We start from the raw sequence: 17206 nt of genomic DNA on the forward strand, positions 1-17206 counted from the left end.
GAGAACAGTCTTACTCGGAGGTACTTACTACCGCTAGAAAGTGCTGGACGCAGGTGCGGGGGCCACTGCCCTAGTAATCGAGTTTATTGTGCTGTTCTCACATTTCCAAACCCAGCTCCCTCCCACCGGGGGACAGCAGAAGGACTTTCACAGTACCTGTGTGTCTCCTTATCAAATTTCCCCTCTAACACCCTTAATCCATCCATGGTCCGTTTAAGTGCAGCTAAGAACAAAGGCTGAAAAGCGGGAAGTCCCCTGAGAACAGGAGGAAGGGCCTGGAGAACTCGACATTCCCCCTTCCCCTGTCCCAGGAGGACAGAGTCAGCAAACAGTCCATGCCATCCAGCCCAGCGGGCTGGGAGAGGAAGCTGATGGAATTCCAGCACAGCTGGGCTTGCTCAAGTGCCAGAGGTGACAGGGAGGAGATGTGGGGTAGCAACTTAGGAAAAGCTCTCTTGACAGATCCAAGAAAAGGAGAAACTTTTTGGAGTTAGGAAAGACCTTGGAATAATTTCCTTTCCCCCCAGGTTCTCAGGAGCAGCAAGGGCAGCCTCTTTACAACTTCTCAGAAGGCCACTTAGTGGCTGGGGGATCGAGCCTTGTGGAACAAGTACACAGGACGCTGGAAGCCTGAAGGGAAGACAGAGGCAGGTGGGTAGGACCCTGGGGTTCTCCACAGGGCCCCTACCCTTGCAGCCAGGACTATCCCCTCCCAGCCATTCTTACCTCTGGAGGTGTTACTAGGTGTGGCCACAAGCTCATAGCTGGAGAAGCCCACCTCTGGGGATGTCAGGTAGGAACTGAACTGTTCTGGCTTCAGCTGGATTCGAAAGTAGTTCTTATAGATTGTTTCCTGGGAAAAAAGGGGAGGGGTTACTTCTACTTACCACCTTTTCCCCTGGCCAATTATCACATCCTTTTTCCTTGCTCAGAAAATTTGAGCTGGAAGATGAAGAGTTCAAGACCAGCCTGTACTACAGAGCCAGTTCAGGCCAGCAGCTTAGCCAGTCCCAAATAAAAAGGGGCCTGCCAGTTGGTGGTAGTCCAACCCTTAGAAGGCAGAGACAGGTTGGTCTCTATGAGTTCAAGGCCAGCCTGGTCCACAGTTAGTTTCAGGACAGCCAAGGCTATACACAAAAACATTCTTGGGAAGAAAAGGGCTAGGGCTGTAGCTCACTGGTAGAGGACACCATCCCCACCACGCGTGAGGTGAGCGGTCAATCCTCAGTAAAAACAGAAAGATGATTATTACTCCCTCTCCAGAAACCCAACTCACCGTGAGAGACTTTCTCTTGCAGTAGGAGGACCATGGTTGGGGCTCCAGGACTAGAATTCCCCCAGGGCGCAGGTGCCGGTAGATCCGGCGGAACATTCGCTTCAGCCCCTCATCACCCCAGTTCAGGTGCACCCACTTGGTGAGGCTGAAGCACAGCACCACATCATACTCCGGTCTTTGGGCATCCACCAGCTCATCTCGGTCCAGGACATAGTTACCCTGCGGGCCACAAGAGGGCAAGGATGTCAAAGAGGGATGAGGAGCACTGGCCCCACAACCACCTACAGACTCAGAGCACTGGCCACCTACACAACCTCACTTCCGCCCGTGGTGGCCACCTTCTGAGACTCTTCCTGAGAGTGCCTCCTTTCAGTCTCATGCTCTCATCTCCCTTTCCTGTTCTTGGTACTAAACCAAACAAACTGAAAAGGAAGCCTGGTAGATTTACTCACTATCCAAGGGTTAACTGGAGAATACTGGAGTGTTCCCAAGACCGCAGCCTGTGCTTATTTTCACTCTTGCCCAGGAGACCTCACATACAAAGGCCACAGCTCTTAAGTCAGAGACTCTGTAAGTCCTGTTTCAGGTCTATTCTTTCTCTAACAAAATAACCTTGGCAAACCTTTTTGTAAAGAGGGTGAACTTATCACCACTCCTGGGAAGACATTTTACAGGCTAAGTAAGCCACTGGCAAAAGTTCCTCTGGATGGCCTAACAACTGCCTGCTGGAGGAAGCTAGCTCTGACAGGGACATACACTGTCAGGCTGGGCACTCTCCTCCATGTAGTCCTCTTCACTGCCTCCCTCTCACTATTCAGTCAGCATGGGGAAGACAGACCCATGGGTTTCTGACCAGTAATTTCAATAGTCTTGTGCTGTATCTAGGGGAACAAAAAGCAGCTGAGGCAAACAAAGTCCCTATCAAAGGCCCAAATGACAAATATCAGAGTGTTCCCCCTCTCCCAAAGACAGCCAACTTGAGGCTCCCTCAGGAGACTTGAGGACAAGGTTCCATCTGGACTGAACAGAAGTACCCTTGGGAAAGTGGATTCTCTGGGTTACAGTCCCAGTTGGAAGCAGGGCAAGGCATGCTATGTTGGGGATGAGATCCTTGTTTGTAGTCATGAGAAAGGACCAGATGTTAGAGCCTGAAGGTAGAGATCCCACTTTCCACGTTAGAGGAGCAGAGAGACAACACCCAGTAGAGATTCTCTGGCCAATCCCGACTGTTCTCTCCAGGAGGTGGTTCTTGTATGGAGGAACAGATGGATGCATGGATATACCTCTAGGTCATGACCATTCCCCCAACACATTCCTATTTAATCTCATCTTCACATTTGAACCCTATTCCAAGAGCCTTTGGACTCTTACCGTGACGAAGACGACATTGTTGGGGAAGACAGATGTGTCGGCTCCATCCAAGGGCACTTGGGGTGCAGCGATGGGACCCCGGCTGGCTGTCAGTGAGGCTGGGAAGCAGCTCCTTTTTCGGACAGGGATAGTCCCTTCCTCCCCCTCTGTCCCTGGGTCCCCCTCAGAAGTCTGAGCTTGGAGACGAAGCTCCTCTGACAGGTAGTGTCGGATATTTTGGCGAGCAGAGTGGATAAGCCGTGGATCAATGTCCAGCCCCACCATGCGGGCTGGGCCCCACTTGCAGGCAATACTTAGGGTCAGATGGCCAACGTTGCAGCCCAGATCTAGGACGTCCCGGCCTTGAAACCACTCGGGCTTCAACACCCTAAGGCGCACGTCCTCACAGGAAGGATTGCGATAGCCATAGTACTTGCAGTAATTCCCATATTGGAACTTTAGCTGTTGCTTTTTGAAGGCAGTTGCAGGTAGTGGGTGGTGGTGACGGCCTCCTCCACTCCCTCTGCCCTTTTCCTTGGAACCCTGGCTTCCACCCCTAGCCCCTGCCTCTGACTTGCTGGAAGTCCTTCGACGTTTGCGATGTCGGGAGGAGGAAGTAGTAGAGGGTGCAGAGGTAACTGAGGCAGCTGGAGGGGCAGAAAGGGAGCCTGAGGAACCCTGCAGGGCAGATGGAAGGGGAGACACAACTTCATCCCTGCAGTTGATGGCTGTGTTGAGTTCATAGGGTTGAGGGGCATCACGGTTCTGGCCTCTGTTTTGCTGCTGCTGCTGCGTAGCACCCTCCCCATGGAGTGAGGGCGTGAGAGGGTCAGTGGGCAGCACGACGGCGTTGCTATCATTCCCTCCAGATGCCTGCTGCTGCTGGTGGTGCGGTCCCCGGTGTCTATGGCGCTTGCGACCAATCTTGAGTGGTGAGGCAAGCACTACATGGGCCTCGTCAGTGCAAGTGTTGAGACTGAGCGGGTCAGTGATATCTTTGGGGATGAGGATCTCCACAGGGTCTCGCCCCTTGGCTGGAAGTGGGGATGACTTTGGGGTCTCCGCATTGAGTGCGCGACTCACTTCCTCATCCAGGAGGCTATTCAGGTTCAGTGGATCAAATATGTTACCCCCCAGAAGGAAATTGGATGGTAACACTGAGTCGCAGTCCGAATTCACTCGCCGGCGCCTCTTGAAGGCCGGATGTTTGAAGCTTCCACCGCTCCCTCCCCCCACGTTACAGCTATTTCTTCTTTTGCCCCCACCACCCCCAGGGGGTCGGTGGGGCTGGTAGCCATTGCGAGGTCGAGGAGGGGCTGGGGGACCCAGGTCCGTCCCGCCCCCTCCCCGGCGCTCCTCCCCCACGTCCGCAGGAGCGGCGGCTCGCCCGTGGGGCTCCCCATGCGCCTGTGCCTGGGGGCCGCCCCCTCCGCTGGCTGCGGCCCCGGCCGAGTGCGCGCGAGGGCCCGGCCCGTGTTCTGTCCCATCACGGAGCTCCCCCGAGGCAGCCTCTTGGTGCGATTGCACCTCGGGGCCGCCCCCTCCGCCCGACTCATCTTTGAGCGGCGGCGGCGGGGCCGGCACCAGAAAGGGCTCCTTCTCCGCCGCCATCTCGATCATCTCCTCTCCCTGTTTAATTTCCCCTTCTCAAGCGAGGGTACTGAGAAGAGAGCAAGGGGAAGCCCCCTGTAGCCCTTCCTAAGACCACCTCACTCCCTCCTTCCCCGAGTGCGCGCGCAGCTCTGCCTCGCGCCTCCACCTCCCTCCCGCGACACACCAAGCGCGCTCCACTCGCCCGCGAGACCAAAACAAGATGCCCGCGAGACCCGGACAAGCCGAGGAACCAACTGCGCGTGCGCCGACTCCCTTTTCTCCGCCACTACCACTCTGCCGCGAGCGCGCACAACGGGCGCGCGTCCCGCTCGCCCAGGACCCACGCATGCGCGCTCCGCCACCACCCAGGCTGCGCGCGCATCGGGAGTGCGAACCAACTTAACGGCTCCGAGAGTTTAAATACAGCCCCCCTCCCTAATTGCCTCACCCTCCCCCAGCCCGAGACGCCCACCGCCCCACACGGACACCCGACTTCCCTTCGCTGCTAAGTCCAAGCCCTACTGATATCCTTTGTCTCTGCCGTGCGATCCCACCCACCGTAGGCGGGGAACGGGAGCTGGTGTGAAAAGGTCTCCTTGACACCCGACCCTTGTTCCTGAGGAATGAAGCTCCGCGGTCTCCGCCCGGCTCTAAACCCAACAACCTCCCTGCCCCGCCTCCTTCCTCCCCCATCCCCGCCCCTCCTGGAGAGCGCCTGCGCACAGTCCTTTTGGACTTGCGCGGGTTGAAGGGGCAACACGTGCTGGAGATGATGTTCCGCCCCCTCCGCCCTAGGGGCGGGGAGTGTGACGTCGTTTCCTTAGGTTCGATACACGCAGCGTGCGTCAGCACGTTTCCAAGGGGCGTGCATTCCCAGCAAAAGAGGCGGGCTCATGAATTATTCATGAGCGATCGCTCGTCTTTTCCCCACCCCTTTCCCCGCCCCCCGCCTAATCTCATTAGAATTAGGACATCGGAGAGCCTGAGAAGATAAAGTAGGCTAAGGAATCGAGACCGTCGTCTCAAGAACTGTTATCAATAAAATGCAATATATTATTTAAAGTATTTTCTGAATTGAAAACAAACAGGTACTAAAACATCGAGGTTGTCCAAACTCCTCTTCCCCCGAAATGGCCCAGTCGTTCAGGCGACCCTCCTCCTTCCACCAGAGACAAACATCTAGAGAACTACGCCTTCCTCTCCTCCCTACACCTACGTCAGGCCTCGGACGCCGCTGCCATAGTGCAGCGCCTGCGTATCGGTCCCTCAGCGCCACCCGCTAGCGTTGCGGATTTTACAGCATTATCCCTGCAGCTAGACACACCGCGAATGTGGGCGGGAAAGGGTATCGACCTGTTTTGGCCCCTGTTTCGGCCAATGGGAAGCACTGATTCTATGCAGAATCCTCCTCAGACTGATGGCTGGCGGAGTTTCCCTGTCAACAGACTATATTTGTCAGGAAAATACACTGTAGAGGCAAGAGGGGGGGCTCAAGATGGTCTCAAAATTTAAGAGCGTGACGAAATCTAAAAGGAAGGGAGTGATAGCACGAAAATAGGAGAGAGAAAGCGATTTGAGGCAGAGATAAGAATGAAGTGCCTCGGGCGCTTCGCAGGATATTATGGGGGGGGCGGAAATAAAGATGCCAGCGAGGATTATGGAACTTGTAGTTTCAGTAGGCTTTCGTTCTTAAGATGGCGGGCTACTCCGGCTGCGCAGACGCAGAAGCGGCTTCCAACTGCGCATGCGCATCACCTGAGCGCACGCCGCTTGGGGGCGGGATTTGTCCGTGTCCTCGCGCCTTCTCCTGGTGGCGGGAAAAGTTGCTCGCGGTGGAAGGGATGTGCGGAATGGCTGCGACAGCGTTAGCTGCGCTTCACCTTTAGGTCCTCGTCGCCCCAGAAGGTAGTTGTCTTTTATGCGACTGCAGAGGAAAGTGTTAGTTGTGCTGAATCTCGGTACCTGTTGGCTGAGGAGAAATTTTCCCTTCGGAGCCACAGCGGACCTTACCCCTTTCTCTTCAGAATCGCTCATCTTCAGAACAACAACAACAACAACAAAATAACCCAGGATTGTGGCGGGAAATGAGGCGTTCTGGGACAGCGAGGCCGAGCGGGAGCAAAGGGGAAGAGGCTTCCACGGTGGCGTTCTTGGTGTCGGGGAGAGTAGCGAAGCGTTACTTGACGCTTTGAGGGGAGGCGAGGGTTGTTTGCCTGGGTGAGATCTCTGCTAGTAATGGCCGTCGCGGAGAGAATTGGTAAAGAGAGAGGACAAGTAGAAGACCACTCAAAGGCCTCCCGTCCGCTGTGGGGTTCAGCATTCATGGCCCCCGCATCTTGATATCTGTAAGCAGAAAGGACGCGCGCCCGCCCGCCTTGCGAAGGCCTAGGGTATAAGGTCCTCGAAGCAAGAGCATCCCGAGGGCAGCCTGAGGTCCGAACACGGTGAGGGGCGGGGGGCACGAGTGGAAGCGATCCAGAGATTGCGGTCAAGAATAGAAATGACTTTTTTTTTTTTTTTCTCGAGACAGGGTTTCTCTGTGTAGCCCTGGCTGTCCTGGAACTCACTCTGTAGACCAGGCTGATCTCCAACTCAGAAATCCACCTGCCTCAGCCTCCCGAGGACTGGGATTAAAGGCGTGCGCCACCACGCTGGGTTTAGAAATGACATTTAATGTCAGGAAAGAAACTGTTTTGCTCACAAGTGACCATACATCTTCGGGGTTTCTTCCACCACCTCCCCTAACCCCCTCCCCACCGCGCCCTGAGCCAATACACTTTACAGTGAATTTTATTTGTAACGTACTGTGGGAAGTTTAGCTTGGGTAGTTCCTTCTGAGATAAATCTGGTGAGGGTAGGTAGAATATCTTTCTTTCTTTCTTTCTTTCTTTCTTTCTTTCTTTCCTTGTTAAACGTTTAAAAGGTCTGCAGAACACAGATGCATGCTCACAAAGTGAATTTAAAAGCAGGTAAAAACAGGAGAATAGGCAGGAGTTCATAGGCTATTAGACCATGTCAAAAAGCCATCAATTCCGTATTAAAGGGAATGAAATTTTCATTTATTCTATCATTATTATCATCATCATTATTTTTTTATGTGTGAATGCTCAGTCATCATGTACACCTGCAGGCCAGAAGAGAGCATCAGATCCCTTTATAGATTGTCATGAGCCATCATGTGGTTGCAGGCATCGCTGGAAGCCAGTGCTCTTAATTCTTGAACCATCTCACCAGCTCCTCGGTCTTTCCCCCTCCCCTCTCCAGGTTTTTCTCTCTGTAGCCCCTGGCTGACCTAGAACACCCTCTGTAGACCAGGCTGGCCTTAAACTCAGAGATCTCTCTGCCTCTGCCTACAGAGTGCTGGCATGCACCACCACTGCCAGGCCCCAGGACAGGAAAATTTTAAGTGAATTATATTTTTAAAAGTTTTATCACCCTTATTTATTTGTTGTTTGTTGGATGTGTGTGTTTGTGCACATGCATGGGGAGGCCAGAGGTCATCCTGTCCATGTTGTGTCATCCTGTCTGTCCATCCCTGTCAATCAAGTGGGATCTGAGATCAGTTTCAGATCATTAGGCTTGATGGCAAGCACCCCTACCCACTGAACTATCTGTAAGCATTTATTCATTCGTTTGTTTGTTTGTTTGTTTGCTTGTCTGTCTATCTAGCCATCTATCTATTGTTTATTTATTTATTTTCTGAGACAGGGTCTTGTCTGTATCCCTGGCTGTTTTTAAAGTCACTTTGTAGCTCAGACTGGACTCATAGTTGAAGCAATAGACTTCCTTCAGTATCTTAAGTGCTGTGAGTATAGCCATGAACCCCTGGTTGTCTTAAACTATATTCTTAAATATAGGAGGCTTTGTGTGTGTGTATATATGCTTTTGTTTTTGTTTTGGAGGGGCTGCAGGGTCTTTCTGTAGGTCTCAAACTAGAACATTCCTACGATTGAAATTTAGACATGGCTCACTATCCTAGCTTAAAGGAGATTGAAAAGTTTTGTTTGCTTGTTTTTGTGTTTGCTTTTTTAAAGATTTGTTTATTATATGTAAGTACAGTGTAGCTGTCTTCAGATGCATCAGAAGAGGGCATCAGATCTCAATATGGATGGTTGTGAACCACCATGTGGTTGCTGGGATTTGAACTCAGGACCTTCACAAGAGCAGTCAGTGCTCTTAACCACTAAGCCATCTCTCCAGCCCTTGTTGTGTTTTTTTAAATAGTAGGCCATCAAATTTGACCTCTAAATCCTGCCTCAACCTCCTGAATGCTGTTATTAAATATAGTTTATGATTTTTAGAAACTTAGAGTCTATGATAATAGATATACTGAAGGATTTACTTTTCTTTATCAGTATAAAGAGGGGATGGGGGGCTGGAGAGATGGCTCAGCAGGAAGGAGCACTGACTATTCTTCCAAAGGTCCTGAGTTCAAATCCCAGCAACCATATGGTGACTCACAACCACCTGTAATGAGCTCTAATACCCTCTTCTGGAGCAAGCAGGTCTGACCAGAGCAAGCAGAGTCCTAAATTCAATTCCCAACAACCACATGAAGGCTTACAACCATCTGTACAGCTACAGTGTACTCATATACATTAAATAAATAATTTTTTTTTTTAAAAAGAGGGAATAGGGCTGGAGAGTGGCTCAGAGGTTAAGAGCACTGGCTGCTCTTCCAGAGCTCCTGAGTTCAATTTCCAGCAAATACATGGTGGTTCACAACCATCTGTATTGGGATCTGATGCCCTCTTCTGGCCATTAGGCAGAACACTGTATACATAATCAATCAATCAATCAATCAATCAATCTTTTTTTTTTTTTAAAGAAGGAATAATTACCTACTCATAAGGTAGATAATTAATGCTTTTTGACAAATATTGGCAGCACTGAATTAAATTACTTCACTGCAGCAGGTCTATTTAGAACTTTTATTTATAAACATTTTTAAATTCATAAGTACATGTTATATGTAATAATGGTCTCATTATGACACATTTGTACATGCATATTGTGCATTTCGATCATATTCACTCCGACTACTCTTTCTTATCCCCATCTTAGCAGAGGAGAGCAGCAAGCTCTCGCCCTTAATCTCAGAGCTATCTTTGCAGCTGGGATTGCCTATGTTTTTTTCTCTTTCCCTCCCTGCCTCCTTTTCATCTGAGAGAAAAGAGAAATGGAGACTAGGGAGGTAACTCAACAAGTAAATACCTACGCACAAGGATCCCCAACACCACATGAAAACTGGACAAGGTACGGTGGGTCTGTGACCTCAGTCCTGGGAGGTGGAGACAGTTGGATCCTGGGGGCTTTTTGAGCAGCCAGTGTATCTAAAATGTCAAGGTACAGGATCACTGAGAGACCCTGCCTCCAAAAAGAAAAAAAAAAGAAAAAAAGAAAAAGAAAAAAGAATGTTAGACTTCCTATCATCAAGGCCTGCCTTCATACTCTAACATACAGAAAAATGCAAGTTGCTATTTTGCATTTTTTGCATTAATAAGTATTTGCATACTTATTAACTAGTATTTTCTCCCCTGAATCAGCTTTTTTTTTTTTTTTTTTTAAAGATTTATTTATTATATGTACTTACACTGTAGCTGTCTTCAGACACTCCAGAAGAGGGCATCAGATTTCGTTACGGATGGTTGTGAGCCACCATGTGGTTGCTGGGATTTGAACTCAGGACCTTCGGAAGAGCAGTCAGTGCTCTTAACCACTGAGCCATCTCGCCAGCCCGCTTTTTTTTTTTTTTTAAAGAAAAGAATTATTATTATTTTTATTATGTATACAGCATTCTGCCTGCATGTAAGCCTGCAGGCCAGAAGAGGGCACCATATAATTACTGGAAATTGAACTCAGGGCTTCTGGAAGAGCAGCCAGTGCTCTTAATCTCTGAGCCATCTCTCCAGCCTCCTGAATCAGGTTTTTAATATTTGTTATTGTAGAAGAAGAAAATTCATATCAAATGGAGCAGCAGCTTGGTTCATCAGAAAGTGACTTCCTGGCTTTCTCTTGTCTATTGATTGGGCTACAGTTTTTGAAAGTAATATTCATCACATTTCCACTTTAGATTGAAGGGAACTCTTTGTTATGTAACTCTTTTTATAGATTTGCTATGACTTATTCATGTAATACTGCAATAACATAACGTTTTCTTCCTTTTTTCTTTCTTTTTTTTTTTTTTACAAAAAATTTAATTAGATTTATTCATTTTATTTGTAAATGTTATGAATGCGTACAATTTGTGTACTTGGTACCTTCCAAGGTCAGAGAAGAGAATCTGATCCCCTGAACTGGAGTTATAGATGGTTATAAACCACCATGTGGGTACTGGGAACTGAATCTTAGTTCTTTGCAGGAACAACAAATGCTCTTAGCAGCTGAGCTATCTCTTTTTTTTTCTTTACCTTCTCTCTCTCTCTCTCTCTCTCTCTCTCTCTCTCTCTCTCTTTCTGTGTGTGTGTGTGTGTGTGTGTGTGTGTGTGTGAGTGTGTGTGAGTGAGGGGCCGGGCAGGGAGAGGGGTTGTACTCTTGCAGCTCTGGCTGGCTTGGAATTTACACCACACTATTGTGGAACTCACAGTGATATTTCCACCTCTGCTTTCCATGTGCTAGGATTAAAATGTGTGCCATCATACCTGGCTTATCCATCATTTTTTGTTTTTTTGAGGCAGGATTTTTCCATGTAGCCCTGGCTGTTGTAGAACTCTCTCTGTAGACCAGGCTGGCCTCTAACTCTGAGATCCACTTGTCTCTCCCTCCTGAGTGCTGGGATTAAAGGTGTGCCCCACTGTGCCCTGCTGTGATTGATTCTTTCTTTCTTTCTTTCTTTCTTTCTTTCTTTCTTTCTTTCTTCCTTTCTTCCTTTCTTCCTTTCTTCCTTTCTTCCTTTCTTCCTTTCTTCCTTTCTTCCTTTCTTCCTTTCTTCCTTTCTTCTTCCTTTCTTCCTTTCTTCCTTTCTTCCTTTCTTCCTTTCTTCCTTTCTTCCTTTCTTCCTTTCTTCCTTTCTTCCTTTCTTCCTTTCTTCCTTTCTTCCTTTCTTCCTTTCTTCCTTTCTTCCTTTCTTCCTTTCTTCCTTTCTTCCTTTCTTCCTTTCTTCCTTTCTTCCTTTCTTCCTTTCTTCCTTCCTTTCTTTCTTTCTTTCTTTCTTTCTTTCTTTCTTTCTTTCTTTCTTTCTTTCTGTATACATGTATGTGTCTCTCTCTGTGTGGGTATGTGCATTTGAGTGCAGTGATTGCAGAGGCCAGAAGAGGGTCCAATCTCCTGGAGCTGAAATAGCAGGCAATTGTTAGTTGCGTAATGTGTGTTCTGGTTGTGTTCTCTGGAAGAGCCACAAGCAATCTTCAACTAACTAGGGAGAATTCTACAATTCTACAATTATTATTTTATTATTTTATTCTACAATTCTCCCTAGTTAGTTGAAGCTCCACATTAGCCTAGGAGATGTGTATAGGTTTAAATAGGTTTTGAAACTAAATATTCGAAGGTTTGCAGTTTGCGGAGACTATTCTTTTTATGTTTTGAAACAGTTTATAGTTTTTAAGTTTTGTGTGTGTATGGGTGTGTGCAAGTACATCAGGGTGGAGTACAGTGGCAAGCTTCATACGTACACTCTAACTACCTAGATCTGCTCCTCAGAGATATTTTGATCAGGTCTTCATATTTTCAGGACTAGTTTAGGATATAATCTGTTATGTAAGCTTGCATTTTAAATAACAAAATGTCACATCAAACTCATGGAGTTTTCACTCTGCCTTTCCCCCTTTCCCAGGCACTTCTTATGATCTGTTTGGAACTATGGAGTTGGGAGAAGAAAAGTTTGTCCTATGTGGCCAAATTAGTACTCATTTTGTAGCCTTTTATTCAATTTTTACCTTTTATTCAGGACTATAAGAAAAAAAGAACAAGTTGTTTTAATGTTTTTCCATTTTCTTTTTGTGGTTTTCTTTTGGGTTTTAGAGACAAGGTTTCTCTGTGTAGTCTTGGCTGTCCTGAAACTCACTTGTATACCAGGCTGTCCTTGAATTCAGAGTTCCATCTGCTTCTGCCTTCCAAGTGCAGGGATTAAAGATGTGCACTACCACTGCCTAGCTCCTTGCCTTTTTTATTTTTAATTTTTTTTCGAGACGGGATTTCTCTGTGTAGCCCTGGCTGTCCTGGAACTCACTTTGTAGACCAGGCTGGCCTCAAACTCAGAAATCCACCTGCCTCTGTCTCCTGGAATTAAAGGCGTGCGCCACCGCCACCACCACCCAGCAGCCTTGCCTTTTTAAATGCAAATATATGTGAGGACTAGCAATGATGAATTAAGAGGCAAATGGTGTGAAAATATGCTCCTTACTATAGAGGAACAATAATTGCTTCAGAACAGCAAGCCTCAATTACTCGTATATGTGTGTGCACATATACATACATGAAAAGGAGTGGGAAAATGCCAAAGAATAATTTAAAAACACTTTGTATTTAGCTTAATGTGGCCAGTGCATTTTACACACATCTTGTGACCTAATGGATGAGACCTTACGCCTTGGGATTTATCTCATAGATTTGCTCTTAGAATTAAATGCCTACATGGTCAAGAACATAGTTTGTACTTAATATGTGTCAGCCATTTTAGTCACAAGTGAGAACAAAACGTTGATTTAGCGTAGAACAACTGAGAGTACATTCCTAAGGATGAACTGTGACAGTCAAAGATGTTCTCATCATGTTAAAGTAGAAGAGTATGAGAACTAGTATGAGAAGATGCTAAGTTCTCTGGGCACCCTTTCTGGTTACCACACATTTCTGAAGTACATTTGGTAGAATCCAGTATCTGGGGAGTATTTTTGGCCTGAACATTCAAATAATGGGAAAAAAACCCCCATTCCTATGCATAGGGACCTCTGAGTTAGGTTGGAGAATTGCCAGGTTATTTGTTTCCTAAATATTTGGGGGAACTTTGTGAAATGAGAGGCGCTTTTCTTAACTCCCAGCCCTGACCATGCCCTTAGCACTGGTCCAGTACTATGTATGCTTCCACCACTGCTGCTAGCATGTCCATCTAGTTAAAGTGCCCGCCATATGTCAGGTATTCAAAATGCTGCGGCTAGTGTCTCAGACCTGTAATCCCAGTTATTTAGATGACTGAGGCAAGAGAATTACAAGTTCAAAGCTTGCTCTGGGTTACAGAGCGAGTTCAAGGGTTACAAAACAATTAAAGGCAGACCTCGACAACTTACGGAGACCTTGTCTTAAATGAAAAAGGGCTGAAATATATAGCTCAGTGGTAAAGTGGTTGCCTGGCTAGCATGTACAAAGGCCCAAGTTTAAATCCCAGTACGGTCAAAACATAAAACCAAGAGTTGATGCTTTAAAAATAAGCATGGTAATTTGATCCTCTGTATGCCCAGTCATGTAATTAGTGCTGTTATGGTAGTAGAATTAGAGAAAAGAAGGTAGAAATATTGTCCAGTGTCACAGACAAATTTGAATTCAAGAGGACAGGGAGAAAGGAAAGTTTAAATTATGTTTAACCAAAGTAATAACAATTTCTTTTCTTCCAACAGGCAAAGAAAGTATAGTTTCTGAACTGAATGATGGCAGCATTACAGACTCACAAAGGTGAGCCAAGGATGAGAGAGGTTCTCTTAGTATATTTCTCTTCTCTTTCCCTTCTGTTCATCCTTTCCTTCAGACAGGAATTCTGGTCACATGCTTTCTGTTCATGCTGTTCAAATTACTGTGGTGCCAGTTGCATTGAGTGAAATAGATATGGACTAGAAGCAGCCCTGATGGGAGGAAAGAGATAGGTCAGTGGTTAAGAGGACCCGGGGAAGGTTCCCAGCACCCACATCAGGTGGCTCACAACTGCCTGTACCTTCAGCTCCAGGGGATTAGATGCCCCATGGCCTCCATGGGTACCTGCATGCACAAAGTTCACACATATTCACATTAAAAAATAAAAAGACTAAGTAATCTTTAAAAAACCCAGCCATGCTCAGAAAATGTATGAATGAATTCACAGGGAGAAAATACATTTAAGTATTTATAAAGTTAAATATGCTGAATGCCACTAGAGAAGTACAAAGTGTTCAAGGCACTCAGAAGAAATAGACTATCATTCATAGCTGGTGGGGTCAGCAGTATCTACTTCATAGAGGAGATGCCATCAGACTTTGAACTTGGGAACTTTATTGTGGTTTGTTTAGTTTGGAGACATTTCTGTATGCATTTTGATCAGTTAAAAATAGATCTAAAAAAAGATTAAGTCTTGAGTCATTTTTAAGTATTCAATCGGTTTTTTTAAACATATTTTCATGAAGTTAAAATGAGCCTATTAAAAAAAACAATTCACACTTGAATAATTCACTTTCCTACATACTTGTATCAATCATTTGAATTAGTGGTACCAAATCTGGAGTATGTTAGAACCAAATAATCTTGTCAAATAACAAATTTATGGTTCTCCAAACTGCTTTAGAGTGATCTCAGGGCGAGAGGAATGGAATATGCAGGGAGGGACAGAGAAATACAGATTTGTTAAAAGCTCCTTCTATTTAATTCCAACTTGACTACATCATGGGCAATGTTCAGAAATCTCTTTTAGACTCTGGGTTTCCTAAATTTCAATTGCAATTTCTTCAGAGTATGAAAAGGGAACAAAGAAAACCTTTGCTCCACCTACACAAAAATTACATAGCAAGAAACCTCAGCCCAGCTCATGGAAGGAGGACACCCCAGGGACCAGTTCTCCAGAGGCAGAGACCAAGCCAAGCCTACTCAAAGCCAGCTTAAAGAAGGAGCAGAAAGCAACCACAGAGCATGGTCCAAACAGGGGCCAGGAGAAAAAGCTAAAGGCTCAGGACCAGCCAGCCAAGAAGAAAGGAAAGGTAAGAGTCACATTGATGGATTCCAGTGGGACAGTCTCACTTCTCTGTTTCCTGGATAAGCCACATAAATAGAATCTTTTTGTGTTGGGAAATTTGTGTGTGTGTGTTTAGGACGAATGAACCCAAGGCCCCATGCATGGTAGGTAGGTACCCTATTCCTGAGCTACACTTTCAGCCCTACGATCTTTTAGTCCTGGCTGGCCTAGGACTTCTTATATAGATCAGGCTGGTGTTGAACTCACAAATATCTGCCTGCCTTGGCCTCCCAACTGCTGGGGTTAAATGTCTGTTCCATCTTACCCATTTTTTGTTTGTTTGTTGCTAATTTTGAGAGAGGTCTTTCTCTATTTCCTGTGCTGGCTCTGGAATTGCAGTTATTTCACCACAGCGTCCTTTCTGAACAGCTGGGGTTACAGGCATGATCTGCCACTGTTCATCTTACTCTGAAAAACAAAAACAAAAACAAGAAACAAAACAACAACAACAAAACCACTTTTGGTTTTGAGACAGAATCTTGTAGCAAAGGCTGGCTTAGGTCTTGCTTTGTAGCCCCATGATGGCATAGAACTAATGGTAATTCTCTTGTCTTAGCTTTACAAGGGTTGAAATCAGTTTAAGTGTATGCACAGACTCATGTGTGTCTGTGCTAATGTATGAAGTGGGCATTAATTCTTAAGATGGAGTCCCGTGTAGCTCGATGACCGTGAACTTGCTATGTAGTCAAGACTGGCCTTGAATTCCTGATTCTTCTGCCTCTGTCCTCCTAGTTTTGAGATTACAGATGTGTGCCACCATGCTGCAATGCCAGAATGTTTTGATGAGAGCATTTAGCTAGAAATAATGGGGTTAGAGTGGGACAAAGATGAGAGCAGGAATGGACAGAGAGTTTATAAACATTTCCATTTGCTGCCCCTTTATCCCCACGAGCTCTGGGTAAAATTTATGGACTCCTATTGACTTAGAACCTGGAGTTTTGTTCATTTACTACTTCGTGTAAGCAAGGCTCCCCTGACTTGTCAGAAGTGAGAAACTGTGAAAAGACAAACAATTCTCCTTTCTTACTCTTGTCTCTGTAGGAAAAAACTCTTACCAATGCAGAATTTGAGGAGATTTTCCAGATTGTACTACAGAAGTCCCTGCAGGAGTGCTTGGGTATGGCCTGGCGTGAAGAGAAAGGGCTTCATTAGACAGTGACTGTCATCTAAGGGGTAGTATAAGTCCCACAGCTTCTTCCTCTGCCTTCTTCCTGAGAAAATACTAAATGATACTTGAAATATTTCATCTGTAGCTGAATCATGTTAGGGAAAAGTGAAAGAAGACTTTGGGAAAAGTAGATGATACTAACTTTAGAATCAACACAGCCTCACCTGAGTTTTTCAAGTGCAATTTTAATTTACTCATATGTTTGCAATCTACTTAGAAAAGATAATATCCCCCAGATTTGGAGAATGTATTTTATGTGTATAGATCTGTATGTGTATTTAAATTACATTTTATTTATTTTTGTTGTGTTTTGTGCGTGTGTGTGTTTTGTGTGTGTGTATGTGCTCGTGCCATGCTATGGTTTATGTGTACAGGTGAGAGGACAGCTTGCAGACATTGCTTTCCTCCTTCTACTAAGTGGATCTTGGGAATTGAACTCAGGTTTTCAGGCTAGGCACTGAGCTGTCTTATGGGGCCAAGGTTTATATATTTTTAATATTGTGTTATTTCTTTTTATGGATTTGGGTTTTTTGTTTTGTTTTGTTTGTTTTTTGTTTTTTTTTTTTCGAGACAGGGTTTCTCTGTGCAGCCCTGGCTGTCCTGGAACACACTTTGTAGACCAGGCTGGCTTTGAACTCAGAAATCCACCTGCCTCTGCTTCCTGAGTGCTGGGATTAAAGGCATATGCCACCACTGCCCGGCTATGGATTTGGTTTTTATTAGTATTTATTTAGTGTCTACATTTAAATGTATGCACAGGCTCATGTATGTGTGTCTCTGTTAACGTATGCAGGTGTACATGTGAACGTGTACCGATGCATGCTCATGTGAATTAGGGCCAGAAGTCAACCTCAGTTGTCACTCCTCAGGCTCTGCCTTGTATTTTGTGTCAGTGTCACTCCGTGGCCTG

General features: G+C 46.1%; 2 protein-coding genes across 4 annotated transcripts in view; one reads left to right on the forward strand and one right to left on the reverse strand.

The window, feature by feature from the left end:
- Nucleotides 1–54: 54 nt before the first annotated feature.
- Nucleotides 55–4880, reverse strand: Mepce (methylphosphate capping enzyme). Its single transcript, XM_021163627.2, has 4 exons — nt 2648–4880; nt 1277–1495; nt 727–853; nt 55–630 (listed from the first exon to the last, which is right to left on the reverse strand). Exons 1-4 carry the CDS (start codon nt 4244–4246, stop codon nt 578–580), a joined length of 1998 nt encoding a protein of 665 aa, XP_021019286.1. The 5' UTR covers nt 4247–4880; the 3' UTR covers nt 55–577.
- The window catches only part of Zcwpw1 (zinc finger CW-type and PWWP domain containing 1), a 43651-nt gene continuing 27042 nt past the window's right edge, over nt 598–17206 (forward strand). Inside the window, exons 1-4 of one of the 3 annotated variants that reach the window (XM_085837357.1) lie at nt 598–651; nt 13771–13825; nt 14849–15093; nt 16170–16245. In XM_085837357.1, the coding sequence (XP_085693483.1) occupies nt 13798–13825; nt 14849–15093; nt 16170–16245 (349 nt within the window). In that variant the 5' untranslated portion in view covers nt 598–651; nt 13771–13797. Of the gene's footprint in view, nt 652–6024; nt 6125–13770; nt 13826–14848; nt 15094–16169; nt 16246–17206 lie in introns of those variants that run through there. The other 2 variants (XM_021163249.2, XM_085837358.1) reach the window with 2 other exon arrangements.

The sequence above is a fragment of the Mus caroli genome, unplaced genomic scaffold (assembly GCF_978045245.1).
Source record: "Mus caroli unplaced genomic scaffold, Mus_caroli_1 scaffold_4, whole genome shotgun sequence".
NCBI classification, from domain to species: Eukaryota; Metazoa; Chordata; class Mammalia; order Rodentia; family Muridae; genus Mus; species Mus caroli.